Genomic DNA, 27,046 nt, shown 5'->3' with positions numbered 1-27,046 from the left:
CTTCTCCAAGCCTTTTTCCCGTGGTACTCCTGCCACAACACGAGTGTTCACCTGACAAAATACACGGCTTCGGGAAGAAGCGTTCGAGAAGATGCGGAAATAAAAGGTAGTCAATAACGGATTAAAAAAGTCAAATTAACCCTCAAGTCAACCGTTGGTACACTTTTGCTGTGTTTATTAGGCAAATAATAAACTACAATATACTTCTGTCGTGAATGTATAATAATTTAGCAAATATTAATTATTAGAAAGTTGTAATAATGTTGTAAATGTATTGAAAATGTATTCATTTAAAATGTAAAGTTGCATAAGTTAATTAAATTATAACTTTAATTAGGACTTTACACATGTTTTAGTATGTACTTTAAAGAAAAACGTAAAGATTAAATGATTAATCATGAAGTTCACATAATATATGTGTGTGTACTATGTATATTTATTATGTAAATATATATATATATATATATATATATATATATATATATATATATATATATATATATATATATATATATATATATATATATATATATATAGACACACAGGATATGTTTTGAAAATATCTAGATGTACTTACAGGTATATATTTATATTATATAATTTATTTTAAATATAAATAAATATATATATATATATATATATATATATATATATATATATATATATATATATATATATATATATATATATATATATATATATATATATATATATATATATATAAATATATATATATATATATATACAATAAATATACAGTACAAACACATATATTATGCAAACAAAAACTTTTAAATTGCGATTAATCGTTTGATAGGACCACTTTTAATATGACATTATTTCAAGGTGAATTTTTATTTAAAGAGTATTTAAGTGGGCTAAGAAACAATATTAATGAAAGTAAACTCTCTTTTAGTATTCTGAAGTGTCCTTTTATTTGAATAATATTATATTAACTGCTAATATTTTATATTTTAATTCTATTATAAATACTGCATAGTTAAAATGACTAGGCAAACATACGATTAAAAGCTACTACATGGTGTTGGGAAAGATTTTAGAGATAAATGGCTCAAGTTTGATTCATGCTAAGAGATCATATGGCTCTACAAAAATATTAATATAGCACAAGGGTGAGATAGACCACTGGCACTCTTTTGTCAGTTTTGGAGCTTAATTGTTTCTGTTTTTTTCAGTGTAAGGTAAAGAGGAGCCAGGACAATTTGCTAAATATCTCCTTTTTTGTTCTACTAAGGAAAAATCAAACACAGTTTGCAAGCGACATGAATGCGAGTGATTAATAAGAAGATACGCTTTTATATTTTTGGTGATCTACTTCTTTGACATCCGCACGCTGACAACAACACACAAGTCCACACATAAATGTGTCCCTGCACCCAAACTACACACACCCCAAAACTCACTTTAAGAATGGGGTCCCCTCACAGGAATATCAATGAGTCTGTCCCATTCAGAGGCCTGAAAAGGGTGTTTGGCGCAGAGAGCGGGATCACCACTCGGTGCGTGTGGGTACACAGAGCACTGCTTGTTCGTCTTTGGGGGTCACATGCATGTGGACGATTGAATGGTTCGGCGACCCCCCTCATCCAAACACCGAGGGTCTTCCCACAGAGTGTGTGAGCGATGCAGTCCGGCTATAGAGCAGGCCTGACAGGAGCCATACTGCCTGATGGATGGACAATGGGCGGCCCTCATTTCCCAAAGTCAGCCGCTACAGCAGAGGCTAATGTGAAGTCGAACCGGGCCCAATAGTGCAGAGGGTGAGAATGATGGTGCTGTTTCTCAGCCTGGGGGTAAACACCATCTATCTGATATAACAAATCACTTAATAGTGGAAACTTAATGATCGGTCTTCTTCATATGGTTATTTTAATAATCACTCATCTATCTATCTATCTATCTATCTATCTATCTATCTATCTATCTATCTATCTATCTATCTATCTATCTATCTATCTATCTATCTATCCATCTATCCATCTATCTATCTATCATCTATCTATCCTATATAAATATTTATATTTTAAATTGTTGTGTATATTTTCTTTTTTAAATTTAAGTTGTATGTACATAAAATGTTTTAATTAAATTTACATTACATCAATTCAATCTTGTAATTAATCTTAGAAGACCAATCTTAGCTTTTTAATCTCATAAGCTTAATCTCCTTTAGACTTACTTTTTTTTAAACTTTTTAATGCTATATTATTTTGCTCAACACAAATCTTATAGTACTTAAATATGTAATACTTTTGAAAAAAAAAAAAAAAAAAAAAAAAATATATATTATATATATATATATATATATATATATATATATATATATATATATGATATATAAAATGCATAATACTATATGCATAAATATCAGAACAATAACAAAAATTATGTTTTTATATTACATACATTTATATATTATAAAAATTACATGAATATAGAGATATAGACGTAAATATTTCAAAATGTATGTTATGTGTGTGTGTGTATAATGTACATATAATACATATACACAGTACACACTTTTATTTTAGATCATTAATTAGATGATTAATTGTTTGACAGCACTAATCATTTTCACTCTTGGGTGAGCTTTAGAGGCTATGTCACAATCTAAAAATCTATATAGAGAATAAAAAATAACTAAAGTCGTTTGACTCTTCTCCTGCACACCCAGCTCACTTTGACTCTCTTTCATTTCTTTCTTCGCTCTCTTTTCCTCTCCCCCCTCCTTTAAGCTGACAACCTTTTAACCAAGTTCGAAGGTTACTATGGGAACTGCAAGGTTGGCCTTTCATTCCGTGTTCGTTTGCTCAATCCAGTTGGCTGATGGGAATCGTAGGCCGATCTCCTAGCAACTTGTTTACAGGGCGGTGGACGTCGAAACCCCCCCCACCACCTCCCCCCACCTCTAACCTCACGCATGGAGACAGGAGGAATGACTCTCAGACAGACCAAAGTGTCTCCAGTCGCAGTGTCCCTCTCCGCTGCAATTATCCTTTCAGTCTGCCATCCCTCTCCCTCTCTCTCAGCTGTTACCTCTCTCCTAGCACGGTCGAACATAATTTGAGTGCAATTAACGTCCCTTAAAAGCCCTCAGTGCTTTAAATGCTTGAAAATAGGAGAGAGAGAGACAGACACGGAGAGCTGGCAGGAGGGAGAGCAAGAGAAACAAGTGAAAGGAGAAAGAGAAAGACAGTGTGAAAGTCAAAAATACAACAGTGTGGGACTCGGACAAAAGAAAATGAGTGGAAATCTTAACTTACTGAAAATTTCCAAACTGTACGAAGATAACAGCACAAATTCACACTGTATTTCATCTTTATAATTATAATAGCTGCATTTTTACACTCCGTACCAATAAAACTCAACAATGTTTATGTTATTTCATACATTCTTATAAATCATTTTATAAATCACATCTTTGGCCCTTTTTTGCACAGAACATCCAAATATTATTAACATATATGTGAAAGGCAAAATTGTTAAATATAATAAAAAAACATATATTAAAGGAATTACAGGCGCTTTTATTTTTTTTGTTGATTTTTTGATGTTGTTTTAGTAATAAACATCCTGGAATTTATATGAAATATTTATTTAAATCTGTAGGTTTTTTTAATGATTTATTTATTGTATTTTGTAACATTTTGTCGAATTAATATAAAAAAATAAATAAATATTGATCTGTGTTTTCAGATTTTTGTTGTTGTTTTAAGAATGCTATGTTTATTTATTTTTTATAATAGTTATATTTTAATAATATTAATATAACAAGGTAACATGTTCTAACAGGTTCTATAAGTGTACTTAATAATAGAAATGTATTATAATATAATCATATATCATAATAGTGATACTTTAAAAAAAAGACTTAAAAAAATACTATTTTACTTTCTAAGAATTTTTTTTCTTGTCTCAAGACACATTTACAAATGTGGTATAATAAAATGCATGTATTTATTGTTATCACTAATAAAAATGACGCACCGTATTTTAATACTGAAGGTTAAGAGGTCATTTAAATCACTAACCCCAAATATGATCAACAGTAATAGTGATGCTTGACTTACCGAATGCCACTAACAAACCCTACAAAAATGGTTTGGAACTGAAGCCGCTTGTTTTGTACTTGATCTGCTGATCCGCATGCACTGCGGGCTAATATATGTGCATGTATCCTTTTAAGGGCCATAGGTCTGACGGTCGGACATAAAAGGTTTAATCACCCCATTATCCATAAAGACTGTCATTCCCTGGCAGAGCCTGCCCAACTACACACTCACACACACACAACACATGCACTCACACAGCGCATAAAGAGAGATAAAATATCACTTTTTTTGTGTCACAGCCATTTTACTTTTCCTCTTGTCCCTCATCGTCCCTCCATTACTCCTCGGCTCGCCCTCCCCGTCTCTTTCCCTCTCTCTTCCTCCCTTTTTCACTCTCGCCCTGTGTGAAGGTCATGCAATTGATTTTCCTCTGTCTATTCATTTTTCAGTCCTGGTTTTGAAACGTGGGAAGCAGACAAAAGCCATACCAGCCCCCCACCGGCTCACCCTCCGCCCTTCCCCCGCCTCACGCCGCCGCTCCGCTCGCACCCACCGTCTCGGTCCGGCCCGGACTCGCATTCCTGCAGTGCGTCTCAAATACAGCCTAGTTCATTGCAGCAAACGTCAGCGCCATGACACGATCACCCAATCTACTAACTACTCGCGGTTCGGTTTGACAGTCCCTAAGTGCATTTATGTACTAGTTTGAAATGATCCCATTGTCATTTTTCAGACAAAAACAACTACCTACATTTACTTTTTGCTCTGAAATAAGGAGGAACGGCAGCAGCAGTTCACGTCCCAGTAGTTGAATACGCATTACTTACACTATTAGAAAGCTGTTGTTTTTTTCATCAATTAAAGTGCCACTATTATGAATTTTTGAATGAATGAAAACAGCCTGCAAAGTTTTAAATCTGAAAGCGCACCTTGTATAAAGTTACTGTCATTCAGAAGTCGACTATGAATTATTCGTTTTTAAAACAAATACCAAGCCGTTTCAGTTTCATATTAGCATATTCCCTGTCCACTTGTCGGTTTTGCGTTGGTCTGAATGAAAATGCGAATTCATTTTTTGCCACTACATGCCGCTTTTGAGCAAATCATTTGAGAGTAATAATAAATGCATATTATGAGAAAATTAAAGTGTTTTTTTTGACCTCGCATGCATGTCAACCTGTTGTTTGGGAAAATAAATAAACATAAATACTCATATTGAAATAAAATTAAACATGATAAAACCTTATAATAAAATAAAACCTTCTACCTAAAAATTATTTTTATTATTATTATTAAAAAAATGTTTAATAATACTTTACTGTTGGACAATGTTTCTTTAGAGTTATACATTACAAGTTTAAATTATTAGATTTTTCTCATTGTTTATATTTTTTTGAGAAGGCAATGCCCATGATTCTAGGTCAAATTCTATTTGGGAAATAATAATTTTGTGACTATTTGCAAATAATATTATATCCACATATGCCTTTATTTGTATGCCCATAGCCCAAAGCAAAGCACTTTTTACTTTTTGTCATCAGAACAATATGCGCACCTGGTTTTTGTAACCACAAATACTTTGTACGGACAAGTCACGTGCGTGCATTAGATTTATTTTGCAGAAATCGGTTGTTCAACAAGATGTCAACGCTGACCCTTGTTTCGCAGTTGGAAACGAAACTTAAGAGACAGAACGACAACCAAATCGCACCCTCGTCTGCAACAACAGCAGACTGTTGCATTGAAAAGCACTCGTGAGCGAGAGGGTGTGGGATAGGCCAGCTTTGGTTTAAAAGAGAACTATTGGTTATCATTCAGAAATTACAGGGAAAATAGTGCAGACACTGGACATGGATGAAGCTTTGATGAGTGCATGTGACAGCTGTCCAAATGGAGCATACTTTAAAAAGCTGATATTTGACTGTGCATACAAAAACTAAGTATGGGCTTAATACGTTAAAAACCAAACACGTTTAGGAATTACGCAATACCGTATTTTATATTCATAAATGCCATATTTGAGAAAAAGTTGAGTAGTTTGTATCGATGGATATTAATATCAAATATTCAGCTACTTCCATCTTGCCCTCTCTTTGGGCTGGACAGTAAACCCTGCCTACTTTGATTTGATTGGCCATCTCGATCATTTTGACATCGGCGAGCGCTGAAAGACTGCTAAAGCAAATAAAATTTTAACTTTGAAATCTTGTTGCCATTCCACCCACAAAACAGAGTGCTGCCTAATGGACTGCAGTAGAAAAGTGCAAGAATTCTGCTAAATTTCTAATTGCTCTTAAATCAGCATAAAATTTAATCTGGAAAACTTCTGAAATCTTCATTGTCAACAGTTAACGTCAAATATTCTGTGTTTAGCAACTCTTGTCACATTGAATTATGAATGACATGAATCACGTTAAATATGTGCTGCTGTTTAATTCACAAATATTCTGTGTTTAGCTTCAACTCATGAAAATGATTAAAATGCGTGCCACACTTTGATTTGATTGATTTGATTGGACACCTCAGTCATGCTGACGCTGACATGCGCTGCAAACAAATCATTCTAAATTGCTTTTTGCCATCCTAAAAACAAACAAAGCACGTAATGGAGTGTAGCATCAAGAATATGAAATATGAATATGAATGATTTATTAATTTTTCTAATATTATTATTCTACTTCAGCTTTAAGGGAAATGATTTTCAATAGCTGCAGCCAACAACAGCAACCTCAGCACATCGGCCTGTACAGATTTTTATTAATATTATATATCTGTGCTTAATCATCAAATCAAAGTGGGAACATTATACTACAGATGAATGTACAATGTTAACATGCTGGGAGAACTGAAAACTGATGCTTTTGAATGTTAGCGTCACACACACCCAGCTTCATCTCAGTAGCTCACGGAGTAGAGATGCACTTGAGAGGCGAGGAGCTCTGGTATAAATCCTGTGTAACTATGGTTCAACAAAACTGTTTAAATCTACATATAAGGAAGTTGAAAAGACAGGGCTGAGTAAAAAAACATTTGGTGTTGGGCATATTTCCAACACGATAAGCATTATCTTTTAGAGACAGTCCCAGGATTTTTGAATTCTGAATCGTTGCAATATATACCTGAAGCGATATAGTATAAACACAACAATATGTACCTATATCGACATAATAAAAACGTGCCAGGTTTCAAGTATTGAACCTGCGTTTTAGCGCCACTCGGTGGACATTTCTCTTTGAAACTGCTGCAAAACGTGCAGTGAGGTACATAAAAAAAGGCTGTTTCACAAAAAGGTACATATTTTTGTGAGACCAGGTTGTCTAAAACCGATCTTTAGTCCCTGTATGATGGTTAATGTACGATAAAAGCACAGTTTGTCAGTTGTAGATATTATGAAGTGTGATGATCAGGATCTGAGACTCTCGTCTGTGTCACACAGACGTCGTTTGAGTCTACACACACACACACACACACCTATACAGTTTGGCCAGGTTCACTTCCTCACAGGTATGTTTATCTACTACACAAACACAAATGCACACATACACACACACACACACATTCACGCACTAATTGTAGCTGAGTTGTTTCCCCTCAGTAATAATAGCAATTAGACAACCCTTGTAATTATGCTCTCCTCGTTATACAGTTAATTTCTATAATTACAAATCACACAGATAATTTCTGCTACCCTTTGTGTGCTTTTTCTTCTGTCCTGTTATACTATGAATTCGGTTGAGGCTGTGTGTGAGAAACAATAGCTTTGTTCCAAAACCCAGCGAGCTGCCAAAATACACAGCATTTTAAGACATCATGCAAGTGCTTTTGACAAAAAGGCGGTTCTGATAATTAACCTGTCTTTTAAGATACTTTCTTACAGCCAAATTATATGGCAGCATCACATTCAGCCCAAAATAACGCAATCCCAGAATGCAATGTAATATGCACCGTGACCATGTTGAAAAATATGACGGTAATAACGGAAAACGGGCTAATTAATTATGCCTCTAATAAGCTGATTTGCTGCTCAAGAAACATTTATAATGCTAACTGAACAAGATTCTTTGATAAATAGAAAAAAAAGTGTTTATTTGAAACAGAAATATATTTTAATTGTCTTTGCTGTCACAGTTGATCAATTTAATGCAGCATTACTAAATACAAGCATTAATTTGTAACATTAAAAAAAAAATTCTGCTGACTTTTAAACGGTTGTGTACTTTTTATACACATAAAATCAAATAAACAATACAGTAAAAATTAAAATAAAAATATTCGATTAAAATCAAATCATTTTATACATTTTATTATATACGTTTAAAATGATAAACCTTTCTTAAATAGTAATTAACCCAATTTGATAGCAGCTAGACTGACCGCCGAACGCTTCTAGTAAGTCAAGGCAGACGGCGAGGCGGCTCGCCAGGCTTTGAAACAGAATACAGAGACCGAAACAGAATACAGAGACAAAAGCAGAAAAAGAGACATTCGCCCAGGTATTTTAACAGGACTGAATGGCTTTGATGCAGCAGGTATAATGAGGCTCGCAGGCGGGCTACAAAAGGACCATCTCTCAGAAACAGACTTCCTTGGTCTGGCCACTTGTTAACAAGCTTGAGCGCCGACTCTGGCTCTTTTGTTCGTCCCCGCTGGCTTCCACACACTGGCAGCGGCTAATTGGCTGTTAGATCTATTGTTCACTTCACAATTGAGATGAACCTATCAGAGGATGTAATGAATGACGAAGCGTATTTGAGAAGCCAAATGACCCTGCTCTCAAATTAAACTCGAATGACAGAGACCCCTCTGAAAAGAGACGTAAGAAAGGAATATGTATCCAGACGACGGCTCTGACAGCGGTTTCTTCTCCTGCAATCTGTACGCTGTCTTGTATGCTGCAATAAGTTGGTGGTGAACTAGCAAATGCATTATTTCAGATGAGCCGTGTTTAACTCCGCATGACTGCGAGTGATTACTCCTGTGGCGCAATCTCAATTACTTTTCTGCGAGTGTGTGTGTCTGTCTGTGTGTGCATGTGTAAGAGCTCTCTCTATCTCTCTCTCTCTCTCTCTCTGGCAATTTTCGACGTGAGAGTATCCCAAGCGACGTACGCAAGCGACCTATAAGACAATAATAGCCTATTCCATTTAAATTCATAATTTAAATTAATAACGCATTTGTATTCATCGACAGGCCGCCACTGTCGTGTTCGGATTGAGTTTCGCTGTGGTTCACTCGAAGCCATCTCCTCTGTTAATGGCATCACAAATACAAATCGACGTCAGGAGTGATGCTGTCGATGAAAGCTTCGTATGAATCTGCCTCAAAATATGAGGGATGCAGCGAACGAGCCGACAATTCCATCTTCTTTCCTGTGCACTCAGAGTATCTTCAAAATATATGGACAATTGGGCTTGGTCTTTCAAATGTTGTAAAAAGCAAAATGCATTTTATGAAGAAAAGCTTTAAAGCGGCCAAAAATATCCTGTTTACCACGATGGTTGCCACTGCTGACAAATCATTTTGTCTACATGTATTTGTTTATTTATTTATCCATCATTCAATCATTTTTTTTTATTCAATGTTTATAGTACCTGCCAAAAGCGTATTTGTCCAAATTTCAGTAACAGCATATAATGTAAACTTATATAAAATATTAATCAGAAAAATTTTCAATACTGCAATATTGCATCAGCTGTTTCATAATGTCGTAATTGGAAAATATCTGATTATGAAGCAATATTTAAACAAAATGCAGCTACCAGCAGATTAATTTTGTCTTATTTCAATTATTTCATTTATTTTAACTTTTTTATGTTTATAAAAACCAAAAAGTATATCTCATAAATGTCATTAAAAAAATTTTGTTGCAAAAAAAAAAAAAAAAAAAAAAACTGTATAGAAAATAAACGGCATGTTATATCTGATTTCAATTTAGGTTTGGCGGAAAAAAAAGTTATTAGGTTATTGAAAAGTTTCTGACCTACCTTGATTCGCCTTTTGCAGACTATTTAGCATTTTTTTTGCAGACTATTTAGCATCTTGTCCATCAAACCTACTCTCTTTCACATAGTAGGTAAATGCCACTCCATTCTCTGGTTGCACCGGCCACACTTACCCTTGTTGCAGTTGTTCTCTCCCTCCATTAGAGGGCTCCAGGGTGGGTCTCCCTGGCTGGCAAAGTGTCTCATGTGCAGGTAACTGATGGTGAGGCGGATGATGGAGGCCTTGTCCAGCTGGCTGGTAATGGCTCCGGGGAGGGGAAGCATCTTCGCCAGCTCGAAGAACTCGAAGTTCTCCTTACCCCGCCGAGAACGAGCTGCATTGCGCGACTTCTCCTTCCTCAAGTTCTGTAAGCTGGGGAAAAATAAGACAGGAAAAATAAGGGCATAGGATGACACTGATTAGACGGTGATAATATACAGTAGTCAAGGCAAGATAGTGCTGTTCCTTTATTCACTGATGTTTTATTCATTATGACACAAGGGTGTGATTTGGATTCAGGTATGAACCAGATATGAGAAACGTATGTATATATATATTATTTTATGTATGCAATATATAATACGATTCAATAACAACGTAGAATAAGAGACTAATAATAATGTGACTGAAAAATAAGACCCAAATATCTATAATTACTCTGAAATAGTCAACAACACAAAAAGATGCTGTCGACTTACATATATTTTCCCAGAAATGTTTTATATATTTTTAAATATCTGGCCAATAACTTCATCTTGTATTTATGACGATGATATATGACACTTTTATACAGGAAAATATTCAATTTTTTTGATTTTAGGAAAAAGATTTCTTGAAAAAGTCCAAAGTAAGAAAATAAATAAAGAAATGTAATTTTTACAAATGTAAAAATGTATTTGTTTTAATTTCTTTTTTTACCTGCGTCATTTTGTCAATTCTCATTCAAAATGAATTGGTTTCAATTTACATTTATTTTTATGAAAATGTTTTATATATATATATATTTTTACATTACTCTTAAAAATGGCATCCATATTCTCCAAAAGTTACTACGGATTACCGCAAGCCTTTAAGTAACCCCGCTTTGCATTGTGGGCTCGTGACCACCGCGGATGTGTGCTACTCTTCAAATAATTCAACGGTCCGTCATCAATTATTCCGCTCATACTACGATTACCGCACCTCAAGGCATTAATCAGATGATATATTTCAATTATATATTTCAATCCAAAATTATTTGTCCATTTTTTGTATTTAAAGCGCTATTGTGAGTAGAATTATTTCTTCCACATCCCATCCAACGCCTCGGTTGTTAATTCCAAAATGTTTTAGGCCTAGTAACAGAGGCTTGAGCCGTTGAAAGCAGACTAATGCAGTTAATAACTAAGTTATGAGTGTGTGTGTGTCTGTGAGAGTGAGAGAGAGCATGTGAATTACCTTTGAGTCAAAAGTGTTCGGCTAAGTAAGTCATTTTTTAAGTAATTTTACGGATAAAATCATAATTGTTGCGCTAACTACATGTTAAAGTATAATTGTTAAAGTGTGTGAGTCTGAAAGAGACAGAACAAGAGAGATGGACTATGTGCTTTCGTACATAATACAATGTAATTTTTTGGCAAAATATGTAAATGAGCTGTCATTTTTATCATATTTATTACTATATTTATTTGTTTGGCCAGTGTCGTTGTAGGTGTTGGTTATTTTGTTGTTGTAAGACCTTTGAAATAATAAAAATCATTTGGCGAAGTAATATGGTCATGCAGTGCGGTCAAAGCTGCCTGAAAGTAATTGCACAGCCAATCAAGATTTAAGCATACAATCGTAGCATAATTAGCAAGCTTGCGAGAAAGAGGCGGGTTTTGATTGGTTGAAACGCACCAATAAAGCATTCAAAACAATCAAAACCATGCGTTTAGGAACCAGGGTGAGTTATTATTTTCTAGCAGAGCCCTCACTGGAGAGCGACAATAAGCGACGAGCTGCGACTCCGGATCTCTTTCGATCCCATCGGCTTTTTCCAAGCGTCTCGGAGCATGATGGCTGACCTGTGATCGGGTTCACTGAAGCCGGTGGGAGGCCTGATCTTACATCAGAAGCCCTGCACCAGCATCCAGCCCCAATCCAATGGCTGCGCTTCTTTCCCAGGCTCCCTCCTGGGTGGTGAGCCCCAGTCTTGATTGAGGGATCAATGGAGGGAGGGGTCGTCTCGGAGGCAGGCCCAGGTAGCTGTCGCTCTGATTGGATATCGACTCGCTCTCAATGGGGCCTGAGTGGAGGAATTATGTTGTCACGGCGACTCTACAATTTGTGACTGCGCTCCGAGATGGAGCCGAACGCGCCTCTCTCGCTCTCTTTCTCTGTCTGTGACATTGATTCTCATTCATCCTGCAGATGCAGGGCAGTATGAGCACGGGAGGGAGGGACGGCATGGAAAAATGTGTGTGTGTGTGTGTGTGTGAGGGGGGATCCACAGAAAAAAAGGGAACTGCCAAAGAGGACACACAAAAGAGTCAGTTCCTCAAATTGAAAAGGCACTAATTTATTTGTTTAGAGAAGACTGTGTTGTTTTTTAAGGGACGGAGTGCGTAAATCAGTACTTGTATACAATTCAGCGTTTTAGTAGCCATGTTTCCATCCAAACATTGCAATTAAACTTTTGGCAAAACTGGAATGTCGTATAAAACACATGCAAATGAGAACAAAAATGTCACTTCCTGGTAAACTGTGGCACTAAATAGCAATAAAAATATAGGAAAAGGCACTAAATCTAATCAATTTTATTCATGATATTGGCAAATTCGCCTGCTGGCACCTTAGAGCGAGCTGAAGAAATACAATAAATGTGCTCAATACTGTGTTTTGGGAACGCAATCATGTAAGAGTTGTTATACAGAAATACTTAGACTTTGCTCATCAATTTCAGAATGACCATGACAACATATAGTTGCTGTGTGAACGCGATCGTGAACTTCTATCTGTTGCACAAGGAGGAATTCATTCTGGAAATTGGTTTCCATTGCAGTTTATGGGCATTATATGTTTTTAATGCGTATTTTTAAAAGCTATGCGCATCTTGGTGTTTCCATCCATGCGATGGAAACAGTTTGTGTGTTCGTCTATATCAGGGTTTCCCAAATGTGGGTTTGTGAGTCGATGAAAAGCAAATGTAAAATTAAAATAAATAAACGAGGGATCAAGATGATGGTCATAAACCTTAGCGTGGCAATCAAATCAAAGGCTGATTTGATTGAATTTGATAGTTACATAGTCTGAATCACTGCATTTTCAGCAAGTAGATCTTGATTTGTTTTTTCCTCATTGTCTGGGACTTGTCTGAGGTTCACAGAAAATGCAGTACCTTTCTACTTGTGCTAGAAGTTGAACACGAATTAAGGAATGCAGATTTGCTTTGCTTATACATTCACATTACAATGCATCTCAGCAGTATTCTGACAAATTAAAAGGTAAAGGACTTATTTTTAACCGACTGGGGTCAGCAAAGCACTTGCATATTTTTCAGATGGCAATCAAAAAACTTTTGATTGGACGCATAAATGTAATGCATCACTTTATTTGTGCATGCTCATCATATCAAAAAAACGTTGTGCTTTTCTAAAATAAAGAAAACCAACAAGGGTGCGCTTTCAGTCTGTCTCGAACTGCTTTTAGAAATGTGCCACTAAAATGAACTCTAACTCAGCAAATTTTTTACATATATATCCAAAGAAAGTCGACATGTCTACTCTTAAATGAAGTCACAATTTTTTAGCTTTTATTTAAAGTTCAGTTAAAAGTTTTAAAGTGAATACAAGACAAATACCAGCATTGAACGTTTTTGTATAATATACTAAAATTATTATGCTTTGTCACTTACAAAAGTAATCTATTTATATCTTCACTTCTGTAATAACAATTAAAATAAAATAATTTATTTTATGTGTGATTGTGGTTGAACACCAGCAAAAAAAGTTCAAATAAAAAGCTTAAAAATATATACAGTATTTTATAATGTTACAAAAATCATGCTGTTATCATATTTGTATTATGTTTTATTGTATGAACTGTGTTTTTTTTTGTTATTTTTACTTAATCAAAAAAGCCCAACTGCATTTTGTTGATTGAGATTAATTGGATGGCACAATGAAAAACCAAGTTCTCTGCTTTTGCAAATTAACTCTATGTATACTTGCATGTCATGTGACCATTAACTGTGAACATGAGAATGTGTCCTAGAATGATTCAAATATTAAACATTAAATTAAAGTCTTCAAATAAATCTTTGCATCCAAATGTTTGGTTGACAAAAAGGTTTGGGAAGGCCTGGTCTATATCACTGCATTTTATGTGTCTTGGTAGATCGTTGTTTCGGCCCTGTGAGATTTCCCTGTGTGTAAACAGCATTGTTCAAGTAAAAAAGTCTCCAAGAACATCTCATCGTTGCACTAAGACGGCCCTGGAGGGTTCGATCAATACGGAGGCATTGATTCTGTTTAGTTTTATATCCTCCACAGCTGAGCGGACATTAATAATTCTACTAAAACTTAGTTAATCTCCTGCTAATGGATCCAAACCAAGGGCTTACGCTGTGCAGTGGCAGGAGTGAAAGCTCGAAAGAGAAATGGAATTGTTAGCTGTGCGTTTGGGAAGGTGTTTGATGCATCAAGGTGCGCATGTGTGTGTTCACTGGAGGAAAAAAAAAAACTGAAGCACTGTTCACTTAATCAGATGAAATTTAAAGCGCAAAAAGGCTTTGGTTTAAAATTGGGTTGTTTGTTTGAGGCTGTGTTTTTCCTCACCAGGGTAAGGTGGGTGGTTTGGCGAGGAGCCCCTGTAGGAAGTCCCACTCCACGCTCACACACTTCCCCTCGCTGACGAACGGCATGGCCGCCATCACGCCCCCTATGGGCCGCCACCTCTAACTCAGGCTGTGATTGGCCGAGGCTATGTCAGTCCGAGACCCCCAACAGAAGAGCTGAAAGACAACGGAACAGGAGGAAGAGACAAATGAGTACTGAAATAAACAGCTGTGTTAGGAGGGTAAGTCAGCACAGTCCAAATGTATGTAGTGCGAAATTATATATACAGAACTGTATAATAATATTACTTGCCTTAACAAACACCACTGTAAATTCATATAACCACTAATATGCCACTGATTTCATTTTCCATAAAGCTCAATGGTATCCAAAATTGTTTACATTTATTTTGTATATATAAATAATTATTTATATTTAAATAAACACACACACTGTATATTTTATAAAACAGTTCCATTCCTGGATTCTGATTGGTCAGCACCACTTCACCCAAAAGTTCTGTGTATCACTGAGCAACACCCCTAGCAACCACCATTCGCAACATAAACAATCTATAATAGAGCATTAAAAGCGTTCTATGCATTATGCATTTCGACAAAATTAAATGTTATTTATATAATGAAGCATGAGTGACTAGCGTGTGCATGTGTGCATGTGTGCATGTCTCTGTGAAAGCCAGCAGTTTCCAACCTGAAAAGGGAATATGATGTTTTAACATTTTATATTGTGTAATAACCATTTTATAAAAGCAATAAGGTACTCGAGGCAGTGCTGTTTTGTGAATAAATCCCCTGCTGAAAAAAAACTGCTAAATTCAGTCTAGGCTGGCTATCTGGTCTTAGCTGGTTTAAGATGGAAGTAGCTGGTTTTAACCGGTCTCCCGGCCTGGCTAGGCTGGTCAGGCTAGTTTTAGCTGGTCATCACAGCTAAGACAAGCCCGACCAGCTGAAAATGCAGCCAAACCTCTCTAAAACCATGATTTATTCAGGATACAGCACAGCCTCTTGTACCTTATTATATTTGTTATATATAAATATATTTGATATATAAAGAACTTATTTTTCTTGAATATCTACACGAATATATTTGTATTTATATATGCATAATAAATATACACGGCAAAAGTTTATTTTGGATGCTTTTAATCATTTGACAGCACCAGTTTTAAACACAGTATACTCCAGGTACTTCAGCTGAGTTGCGAACGAACCTGTTAAATGATTCAGTGACTCATAAGTGCAGCCAAACTTCTCAGTGCTTTGGAACCAATTGGTTGATTGAATGATTCAATGACTGTCACTGTTTTGAAGTCAATTTGTTTGTTCTGGACATTCAGTACTTCTCACTGATAATGACCCATGAAGCATAAAAGGAGTTAAACGATATTTACATGTTTTTGAAACAACATTTAAATTTTACCAAATAATACCAAATGCAAGAGTACACAGACTCTGTTATTCCTCTGTTATTTACTGCTGCTAAACAAAATAGTGTTTAATAGTTAACATTTTGTGATGATATTAGTGCTGTCAAACTATTTTTTTTGTTTACGTAATATATATATGTGTGTATACTTATGTATATATAAATACAAACAGATGCATGTATATATTTAAGAAATACAATGTATGTATCATATATATATATATATATATATATATATATATATATATATATATATATATATATATATATATATATATATATACACACATGTATTTACAAGTAAATATTTACAAAATTGCTATATATCACCCTATGTAAGTATATTGTATGCATACTAAGAAAGTTGGACATGCAGTACTCATATACCCAACGTTACATAGAGCTTTTATTACTAAAAAGCTTTCATTAAGGATTTCTGTTTCTAAACGTTTCTGCTTACCTACTGAAGTCAGTAATACAAGAACAGCCGAGCAAATTACAAACATAGATGAACAGCCCTACAACATAAAATTACAGGCTATATGAAGACAGTAACAGTAGGTGCAAAAAGGGGTATTTTCACGTAACTGTGTGTGCGTGTATTTATCCGTTGAAGCGCTAAAACGCAGTTTCTCTCACTTTGTGCGCACTATCAAGTGGGGGTCGAACTATGGGGACTGGTCCGTACGGATCATCTTGCTCCCCTAATATTCAACTTATATCACTGGGTGATCCTTTTGATTTGATGATAATATAACAATCAAGCAGATGAGATTTGCTAAAGCCTATACATTGCACTTAAAGTTGGCGTGCATGCAGGTAAGTTTGTTATTATTATTACAAAATGTATACAATAAAAGCTTTCTCTTTTTAAATCTAACTAGCTTGTGCATGCCCAGCAAATTCCAAATAACGAAGGAACGCACGCGCGCACAAACACAAACTCCAATTCCACGAGTTTCCAGGGCTGTTTGGCTGCAGCGCTCGTCCTGGCTCTCTCTCTATGACATTTAAAGGGCCAGCGTGCCCTCCAGCAGCGTGATGCCATACCCACAGGCGCGAGATGCCCGCTGGCCAGCTCTGGGTAAATCACAACACAGTCATACTGGCTGCATGCCACAGCCCTACACTGCCCCTTTGACCTGACCTGGCACAGCACACACACACGCTAACGCAAGAACAACATCAGCAGATTCATCATACGGGTCGATGACACCTCTGACACAACTTGAACTTGCATAAAGCCCCGTTAATTTCAGGTGAGCCCAAGACAAGCATTATAACATCATCATGGCTCACAGCAGCTTAGCATGAGCCGCAGACACTGTATGAGATGCGCCTTTATCTGCTTGTTAGCGTAACGCAACACTTTGACCCTGTTCCGTTGCACAGAAGAGAAATATAATACAATGAAAAATGCAGGCGCCGGATCAATTTCGACTCTGGAATTTATAGTAAAGTTTACAAATTATTAAAAAGAATTGGCAAATAACACATTAGAGTCAAATATGATTTTTTTTTGTTAAATTTACTCAAGTAAGTTTGCTCAAATCTCTTTTTGCAGTGCATGAGATCTCTTTAATATATCAGTTGTTTCTCAGTAATAAGAAAGCATGGAGAGCAAACAGAAATCTTTCACTTCTTAAATTTTTTTTTCTAAATATAGATTCAATCAGTGTGTCTTTGCTACACCGGTAACAATGTGAAAAAAATAAACAATGTTTATTAATATTATTAATAATTAATTATTGAGAAACAGTTAAGATATTTAATAGATTAAATAATGAAAAGCAATTGAAAAAAAAAATTCTACATTGATTTAAACTGGTTTACAATTTGGAAAAATTTTTAAATGATGATTGAAAACAATTGTTTAAACAAATTTGAAATTGTTAGTTAATTTCACAAATAACTACAAAGAAATACAATGAATTAAAATTGAAAGTTTGATGCAGTAAGATTAAAATATTAAAGTATTTTTGTGTAAAACTACTCTTTAATCTTTGTTCAAATCACTGTTACAGTGCATGATATCTCTTTATATATTATTTAATATTTTAATTGTTTCAGAGCGATACGTTTTAACGGAGAGGACGTTAAGAAGTTTCAAGCTTCTTGATCCTCTAGAAATAGACATTCTAATGTCAATTTGGAACAATTTTGAAACAATCATCGCTAAGTAAATTTCACAAATAATTACAAAGAAACATGCCGAAATGAATATGAAAGTAATAAGTAGAAAGACTAACATAGTATTTTCGTGTAAAAATGTCTAAAATGTCAAAAAAAATTTAAAAGAGCAGAAGAACACATGGACAAGCAAAACACGTCTACATGTGAAGGAGTGCAATTAGCATTAGCATCTGTACCACAACACACACACACACACACACACACACACACTGATTCCTGCTCTTTAGCCTATCGTGCCTCATCTAATCGCATGCAGGATCTCGCTCAGCATCCTCACTATCTCTGCAGACATAATGGAGGTCCTGTCCAGCGTAATTGTTCAATTAACTCTGTAACCTTGATGCAAGGTGTGCTGGCATTCATGCCCTTCGTAAACGGACAATGGCGTCGTAGAAGGTCACCGTCTGATGTGAAAGGCAACTAAAATGCAAAGAACACCACATCCACCGGACTGAGCCCAAGAGGCGGTGTCCTTCGCTGAAGGACTGGACATTTACAGGAAATTAACATTTGGCAGCGCTAGAGATGCTTCACATATTTGTGTATATAAGTACTTGGTCAATCAATACGCTGCGTCAGGCGCGCAATGAAGCTGATTATGATGTAGCCAAACAGGACATGTTCCTGGATAAACATCTTTTTCTGCTCTCGTAGTATTAATTGCATCCAAAATAAAAGTTTTTGTTTACATAAAATATCTGTGTGTAACGTGACCATTAATTGTTTATATATATACCATCACATAAATGTATATATTTAAGAAATGTTATGTTTATATTAAATAGTTACATATATAAAATAAAAAAAAAAAAAAAAAAAAAAAAAAAATATATATATATATATATATATATATATATATATATATATATATATATATATATATATATATATATATATATATATATATATATATATATATATAAAAACTTTTATTTTGAATGCAATTAATCATGATTACTCATTTGATGTCACGCATTTTAATTAGCTTTTATTTATATATTTTTGGTTTTAATCTCAATTTGTTTTGGTAATATTATTTAGGGCCGCACGATTATGAAGCAAATCTGAAATTGCAATTGCGATTACTAATTATGATTATCGTAACTTACACTGAACGACGTTCATACCATTGTTTAACTAAACTGCATGAATGTGAAATAAGCTGAGAGCACCTGTCTGACTGAAGTTTTAGTTTTAGCCATTTGTGTACTTACTTAAACTTATTTCAATTATTTATCAGGGCAACATTTCTAATTTACTGTAAGTTTTTCATCTAATATTTATATATTCCTCTAAAACATTTATTTCAACTACCGATTTTCTTTTTTTTTCCAATTAAAAAAGTTTCGGTTCATGACAACACTGGCTTGCAATGACGTGAGGACGAGTAAAGTTAATCCTAGCCGCGGATGTATGACTCGTGAATGGCTTGTGTGTGTTGTTATTTGGCTCAGGCCCGGGGTACGGGTGTGTGTTTGGCGAGCCTGTGGCTGTTTGTTTTCAGAGGGGATCGTTAATTAGGGCCTCCAGCTGTCAGAGGTTCGTTAGTGCGCTCCGCCCCTCCCTATGGAGCCGCCAAATGGGGAAAATGAACACATTTAAGCCAATCTGCACGGAGACAATACGCCGCGTCTATTACCAACTCGCTTTCCCGCACACACAAACTCCCTCTCTTTTCTCTCTCGTACAACATTTATTGGTCCCACACTTCCAGGCCAGATATAACACTGCCATTCCGCTTTAAATGTCACGAGCGGTGGTACGAGGAATGCGTGAAGGACCTCTGGAACGTTCTGGATTATGCATTTCTGTAATGCAGGGTGACTCTGGTGACTTTGACCTTTGAATGCCTTTGACAGAAGAAGAAAACAATTCCTGTATGCGGCCATCGGGCACTTTCTCGCTCACTTTCTTGGCGCACGCCTCCTTTTCCCTTTTTTCTTAATAAATCTAAACAGCAAACAGCTGTGGCGGGCCGGTCACATTCTAGCCAGAACTTTCTAGAGTTTAATCTGACACCGATTAACGTGCTTTAGCTCTGGACAAACATTTCAGTACCGGTTTACGCAAAAAAAATGACAGTTTGATCATCATTTACTTTTCTTTTACTCATCAAATGTCTTCAGATTTTTACGTAAAATTGGACAGCTAACGTTCCCGTTCACTGGAAATGTTTGAATCTTTGACATTTCTCCTGTTGCGTTTCGCAGAGGAAAGCAATACGGTTTTTGTTTCGTTTTCAAAAAATAAAAAGCAATTGTATAACAATTGCCAGTAAATTTCCCAAACCCTACCGCTAACAAGTCAAAAATTGAAAAGTGTGCATTTAGCAGGTTTTCAAAGGTCGAAAATATATTTTCTTATAGTCTAATAAATTTAGTTTATACAGTGAGTGTATGATATTCAGTCATTTTCTTTTTTTTATTTGAACTTTAGAATGTAAAGTTACTAAAAAGGACATTTTTTTATATTGTGCACCAACGTCTTGGTCAAAAAAATCTCTTAAAGACACAGTAGCTGATGATATCATATCACAGATGTTACTATGTATTTCAACACCCAGAAACCGAACTACGCATTTCATAAGTGCTGTTTTTAACACGCCGTCTCCTTGTCCTTTAACAGTTTTTTTCTTCAGAAGTGAATCGATACATTCATATTCACTTACTGTTAATATTAACTGTGGCATGTGACCTGAACAGCAAATATCGCTTCTTTAAAGTTCAACTCATTGATTTTTCTAAGCAATTCTAAAAAGTCCAGTTTGTTCTCTTGTAAAAACGCTATATTGTTCAGCAGACTTTGGCTTGATTAGCGTCAGCAATCTTCACCGGGCGTTCGCGCTTGTGTGCAAAAGTCAAAGCAGCCGTCGGCCGTGTCGCTGAAATCACCCGAGAAAACAAATGTCTTCTTTAAAAGATTAACATCGTGCATAAACAAAATGTCCATAATTTACCTCGCCTCAGTCTTTGATGCACTCAAAAAAGAGCATTTTAAGGTAATATCTAATACAAGTAACTGAAGAAATTATGTTATGGCTTGTAACATTTAACTCTATTTGCTTTTGACGTTATTAGTCTGATATCTTTGAAGTGCAAATAGTTACACACACACACACACACACACACACACATATATATATATATATATATATATATATATATATATATATATACATACACACACACATACTGCATGTAGTTTTCCATCAATATATGGGGCTGTTTCAGCAGAATACTAATTTCTCTTCACATCTCTCTGCATTTGAAGTCCAGCATTAGGAAGTCAGATGTTGTCTCGTTTTCTTCGAACGCTGATAAATCAGCTCTGGTCAACAGCGTTTCTCTCTCCCTATCTCATTTAACTGGAGCTCTCTCGCTCTGCGCTCTGGCTGGACACGGCTCTCGTGGTTTTCCGCTGACCTTGGCTGCTTCCCATCACTCCCAGTCCAAGGTTCCTCTCAAATCCTTAGAGCTGGAGGCTGCGTCTTCATCTTCACCTGGCCCATTAATTATCAAATGGAATCAATACCCCATTTGATTAGATCAAACTGACTCTACCCGCCTCGACCCTCAACGGTGAAGCAGAAAGCGGAAGGGACGCTCGACTTGGCCCCTGAGAAGTCTCTCACAGGAGGAGAAATGGTGTGTGTGATTCTTTTTAAGTAAAATTTTAAATAGCGAAATAGTTACTAAGGGATTGAAAGCTAGAGCGAGGAAAATATACCAGTCATTTTCAGATTTTTTTTCAACCCTTGAAGCTCTAAGGACATAAGCAATCATTCAACAGTGACAAAATTAGGTGTTCACAAAGAAAGTTAATGGCATCCTTTCTCTCTATATTGTGTACTTATTCCTACGGGGAGAAAATATCACAGTGAGATCTCTTTAATATTTCCGTTTTGTTTTCAGGGAATTTTTTTCTAGACAGCAGCGGAATTTTTTCTTCTGCTCAGACTTTCCTGCTAACAACCAACACTCACGTGTCTCTTCCAGGGTTTTTGGTAATAACGTCTCAAATTCATATTTCAACATAAATCAGAAATTTCAATATAAACATGTCTTGTTAAGCTCTTTCACGATCCAGACTTCATTTACTCAGCTGGGATGTGCACTATAACTGTTAAAAATGAATGAACTATGAAGAAAAAATATGCATTTTAAAATATTAAAGAATTCCATTAGTTAACTGAATACCGCTCAATCTGAAACGCACGGCGTTCGGCCCCTTTTAGGCAGGGAGCGGGATCTGAAACACACATAGGGTCAAACAGCCGCACGCCGATGTGCGTACAGACTTTATTTGTGTATTTAAACAGACCTTTATCATTGAAAACGCCTGCGCAAAGCAGCGTACCGTCTGTACATCGGTGGGAATGAGACGATTTCGCACCATTATACATATATACGTATGTTCGGTGTTTTATCCGCACACGGATAAAACCTTTCATGAACATGTCTGTTCATTTTAAAATCAAAAGAAAACAACTAAGAAATTATATTTTGGCTTAAGAAAATGAAGCTCACACTAAACTGATACATCATTTTAATGCCAGTTAATCAACTGTCCCCAAAACTTTAAAATAAGTTTATTTGTAAACAAATACTCAATGCAAAACATGTTTACGAATATACATTTTATTTTCTTTATATTTTAACTTTTAGTTTCTTTTATTATTATTATTATTATTATTATTATTTATTTTGGGGTGAAATGAGACCTAAATATTTTCATGAGATTCGCCTTTAGTTTGAAAAATATATTGACAATATCTGACTGTCATAAGACACTCTCTCTCACTTGCATGACGCTTATGCAGAGATTTCAGATCATGAGCGGTCATTTTCCGTTGATCAAAAGCAGTTGGTAAGATCACATCTCCTAGACTACAGAAGGATGAGGGGTCTGTATATCGACAGGTGCTCTTGTTTGTTTGTGTGTGTGTGTGTGTGTGTGTGTGTGTGTGTGTGTGTTTATAAGGGCGCATCGATATGTGTGTGTGTGTATGTTGAGTATATAAATATCCGCGCATGTCCCTGCAGAGCTGGGTGTGAGTGGCAGGAAGTGGTTATGTAAGGAGTCACAACGGGCTGCAGTGGACAGCCTGACCACAGATCAGGTCAACCAAGTGTGACACCAACAGCTTCTCACTGACACCTCGCTGACACTGTCTGTCACCAGGCCTGTCTGTCCCACTCTGAGTGTGTGTGTTTGTGTGTGACGGCTTTTATGGTCCTATAGCTCCCTCGTACATACCTGCATAACCTCTAGCGATTCCCTATTCACTTTCTTTTGCTCCCAAATGCCGATATATTCTTTGGATGTGTACGTGTTGCTAACAAGCCGGCTCGCTCTCAGTAAAATGGCCTTTTTTGGGGTCTGTGATTAATACACACACACTATATGTTAAACTATAGTTAGTAGTCTGTTTCTTCAGCAAACACTGTCCAACAAGAATCTAATCAACAACAACAACAACAAATCGCAATTTATCCTCACCAGGGTACACAATAAAAAAAACTATTCAGGTAATCTAAAAAAATGTGTTATGTGTACTGTAGTAACATCTAAATAAGTAATTTTTATTATAATAGAATTATGACACAATCGCTGTCATTTTAGACTGATATGTAAGGAAGAAAAGCTTAGGTTTTAACATCCGCTTATTTAGATTTTTTTAATGTGTTTAAAAAAGAGCAACAGGTAGAGTCCAAGATTAATATGAAGCTGTGGACCGAGACGCTCAATCAAAGCAAACGATGTACAGAAAACAGCAAGCAAACTTCCTCCTAAATCTAAAACCAGAGAGTCCCTTACTTTTTGTGGTTTTCCTGTACAGCTGCTCCCACAGAAAGTGTCAAAATAATTCCTGTCCTATAATTCCAGCTGTCGAGGATAGCTATACGACAAATAAAGAGCATGAGTTTTCTGTTTACTAAGCAATCTGTCTGGTAAATACGCTTTATAACTGAAAACTGTAGTTAAATTTTTAAATATAGTTTGTTACATTGTAATAACGTTGCAAGTACATGATAATTACAGAGTAACTGACCTTTTTGCGGAGCCGCTTGAAAATAAACTTTGTCATTATTATTTCTGTTGTAATTCATTACATTCGCATGCAATATGTAACTTGAATATATGAAAAACAAAAGAGCTTGAATGAAGGTGACTTGATATTAGGCAAATGTGTTGAAACTACATTTCAAGATTTGTGACAAATAAGAATAGTTTTGCGAAAATTATTGTTATTATTTTTTATTGTATTATTATTTATTATAACTTTTCTTGTTGCAATATGCATTATCCGTTTAACAAAAAAGCAGTTTAACAAAAAAAGTTAGTGAATTTAAAAAACGAGCAGAACTACTATTTCAATTCTTTAACAATCCCACGCTAAGCCCAAACGGACTGATGAAGGAAAAGTTAATATTTACCCGTGCTTTTCATTTCTAATACAAATCCAGTCATTTAGAAGAAGCTGTTAAATCCAAAGACATCAGATAACAGAAGACTGCCGTCTCGCCGCTACCATTCACTACCTTCCGCAGAACACGGCGTCAATGCAAAGCGCGCTAATCTTGTAAAATCCACTAATTAAGTGAGAGATGATGTTTGAGAGCGAGCCGAGGCGGTCCGCGCAATTAACCCCAGCGTTCCTCCCCTCCGTTCCCAATACCTCCATCACCGAGGGAGAAAGACAAGTGCACTTATGAGCGAAGTGTCTTTCCCAAAAAACTTTCCCAGGAAGCCAAGCCTCCAGACACGGAGCCATCAACAAGTTTAAGAGGAACGGAGAAGCCCTCCGCTCCTGTCCTAAGACTTAAAACCCGTCAGGTACGCGTGTGACAATTCGGCACGTCAAGAACAAGAGGAAGCCGTGTTTCCCCGTACAAGGAGACTCACCTGATGTGCATGTCCAGCTGTTTTGGAGGCAGATGTTTCTCTCCTCCTCCGTCCGGACGCCCGAACCGGCGACCCTCCCCTCGGCTCAGTCCACGTTCCAGGACCCCTCGAGCTCCCACGCGCAACGCAAACACGCACACACACTCACACGGGGGGTGACAAGGGGGTCAGACGGGGCCAAGAACAATCCCAGCTGCCGGCACAAAAGAGCAGGCGAACACACGGCGGTCTGCTGCCGCAAGAGAGAGTGTGTGTGTGTGTGTGTGTGTGTGTTTGTGAGCGGTGACCGCGCTCTCCCTCTCTCTCTCTCCTCCCTCACTTTCCAAGCGGGATTGTCTCAGATATGACTGGAGTTAGAGGATGCGAGTCTGTTTCCTTCTCTGGCGTGCTCCCTGCTTTGGCTGTCTCTCTTTCCTCGTTGAGCTTCTTTTCTTTTCATTTCCTCTTGGGAAAGCTGCACGCACCGGTCGTCTCTTCACCCTCTCTCTCTCTCTCTCTCTCTCTCTCTCTCCCTCAATCGCTAGTAAATATAAAAGAAATGCTTGTACGACCCCTACCTCTCTCTCTCTCTCTCTCTCTCTCTCTCTCTCTCGTTTCTTTCTCGTTTACACTCCCTCCTCCCCGCTGCCCTCACTTTTCTTTCTCACTGTCAAAGCTGCCTTTCAAATGCTGATTAGCACACAGAGTAAAAGAGAGCGAGGGAGAGTGGAGTTATGGCTAGCGTTCGGCTAAGATTCCGTCACATTCGACTTGAACAACACTTCTCTCAGACAAACACATACTTGAGTCTCCGTCCTCTACCGATATCATCTCGCCCCAACGGGCTCGCGCTAACAAACACTGAGCGAATAAACCCGCTCGGACTGTTTCCCTCTTCCACCCCTCCCCGGTTCGTTCTTCTTGCCCTCAAACACTACTCAGAATATTGATACATCACCCCCTCCTCCTTTCTCTCCTCCGTTTCTCTCTCTCTCCATCACTCACTTTCTCCGCTGAATACTGATAGGCTGTCTAGTCCGTGGTCTGGGTTTCAAATTCTCATTCTCTCTCTCTCTTTTTTCCTCTGCACGCCCGCACAAAAGCTCTCCGTAACATAAAGGCAGAAACGGCAGAAGTTAATGCACTGGGCACAACATAAATTCACTTAAGCACCATTTCAGATTATGTCAAGCCAAAAATTGGCGTAAGCGCTCCGTAAGGAGGAGGAAAGAATGCCTGCGGCTGTAAAACGGCGAAAGTGACGCGGAGGTGACGGGATATCGAGAATACAAAGAAGTGCGTGGAAAATTAGGAAGGGAACTCTTACTTTTGCTGTTGTCAGGGAGAGAGATAGTGAGTGAAAGAGAGAAATAAAGGACAGGGGGATGGTCCAGACCGTAGGAGACCCCCTCAGAAGTTTAAACAGTTATCAAACACATTTTGCAGGCTGAATGAGGACGTGCCACCCGTGATGAGAAGTTTGTTCTGTTGTGGCTATAAAATGGCATAGGGGCGCGCTTTTTCCGTGTGGGTAAATCTACTCGTGGCATTTCTTTTTTTATGCATCAGTTTTGCATATTTAGTATAAATATGTTACCTCCTTTCATGGAGAGACTGTATACTTTTTTTCTTTATTTACATCAAAAGATTGTAAGTGAAACGTGACAACGT

At 36.7% G+C, this 27,046-nt stretch overlaps 1 protein-coding gene across 2 annotated transcripts in view; it reads right to left on the bottom strand.

Moving 5' to 3' along the window:
* The window catches only part of npas1 (neuronal PAS domain protein 1), a 44,507-nt gene extending 18,262 nt beyond the window's left edge, over positions 1-26,245 (bottom strand). Inside the window, exons 1-3 of one of the 2 annotated variants that reach the window (XM_043258209.1) lie at positions 25,397-26,245; positions 14,852-15,027; positions 10,189-10,427 (exon numbers count right to left, since the gene is read on the bottom strand). In XM_043258209.1, coding sequence (XP_043114144.1) covers positions 10,189-10,427; positions 14,852-14,946 — 334 coding nt within the window. In that variant the 5' untranslated portion in view covers positions 14,947-15,027; positions 25,397-26,245. Of the gene's footprint in view, positions 1-10,188; positions 10,428-14,851; positions 15,028-24,927; positions 25,152-25,396 lie in introns of those variants that run through there. The other variant, XM_043258210.1, reaches the window with a different exon arrangement.
* Positions 26,246-27,046: the final 801 nt, after the last annotated feature.

This window comes from Puntigrus tetrazona, chromosome 15 (genome assembly GCF_018831695.1).
Source record: "Puntigrus tetrazona isolate hp1 chromosome 15, ASM1883169v1, whole genome shotgun sequence".
NCBI classification, from domain to species: Eukaryota; Metazoa; Chordata; class Actinopteri; order Cypriniformes; family Cyprinidae; genus Puntigrus; species Puntigrus tetrazona.
This window is presented reverse-complemented; position numbering and strand designations above follow the sequence as displayed.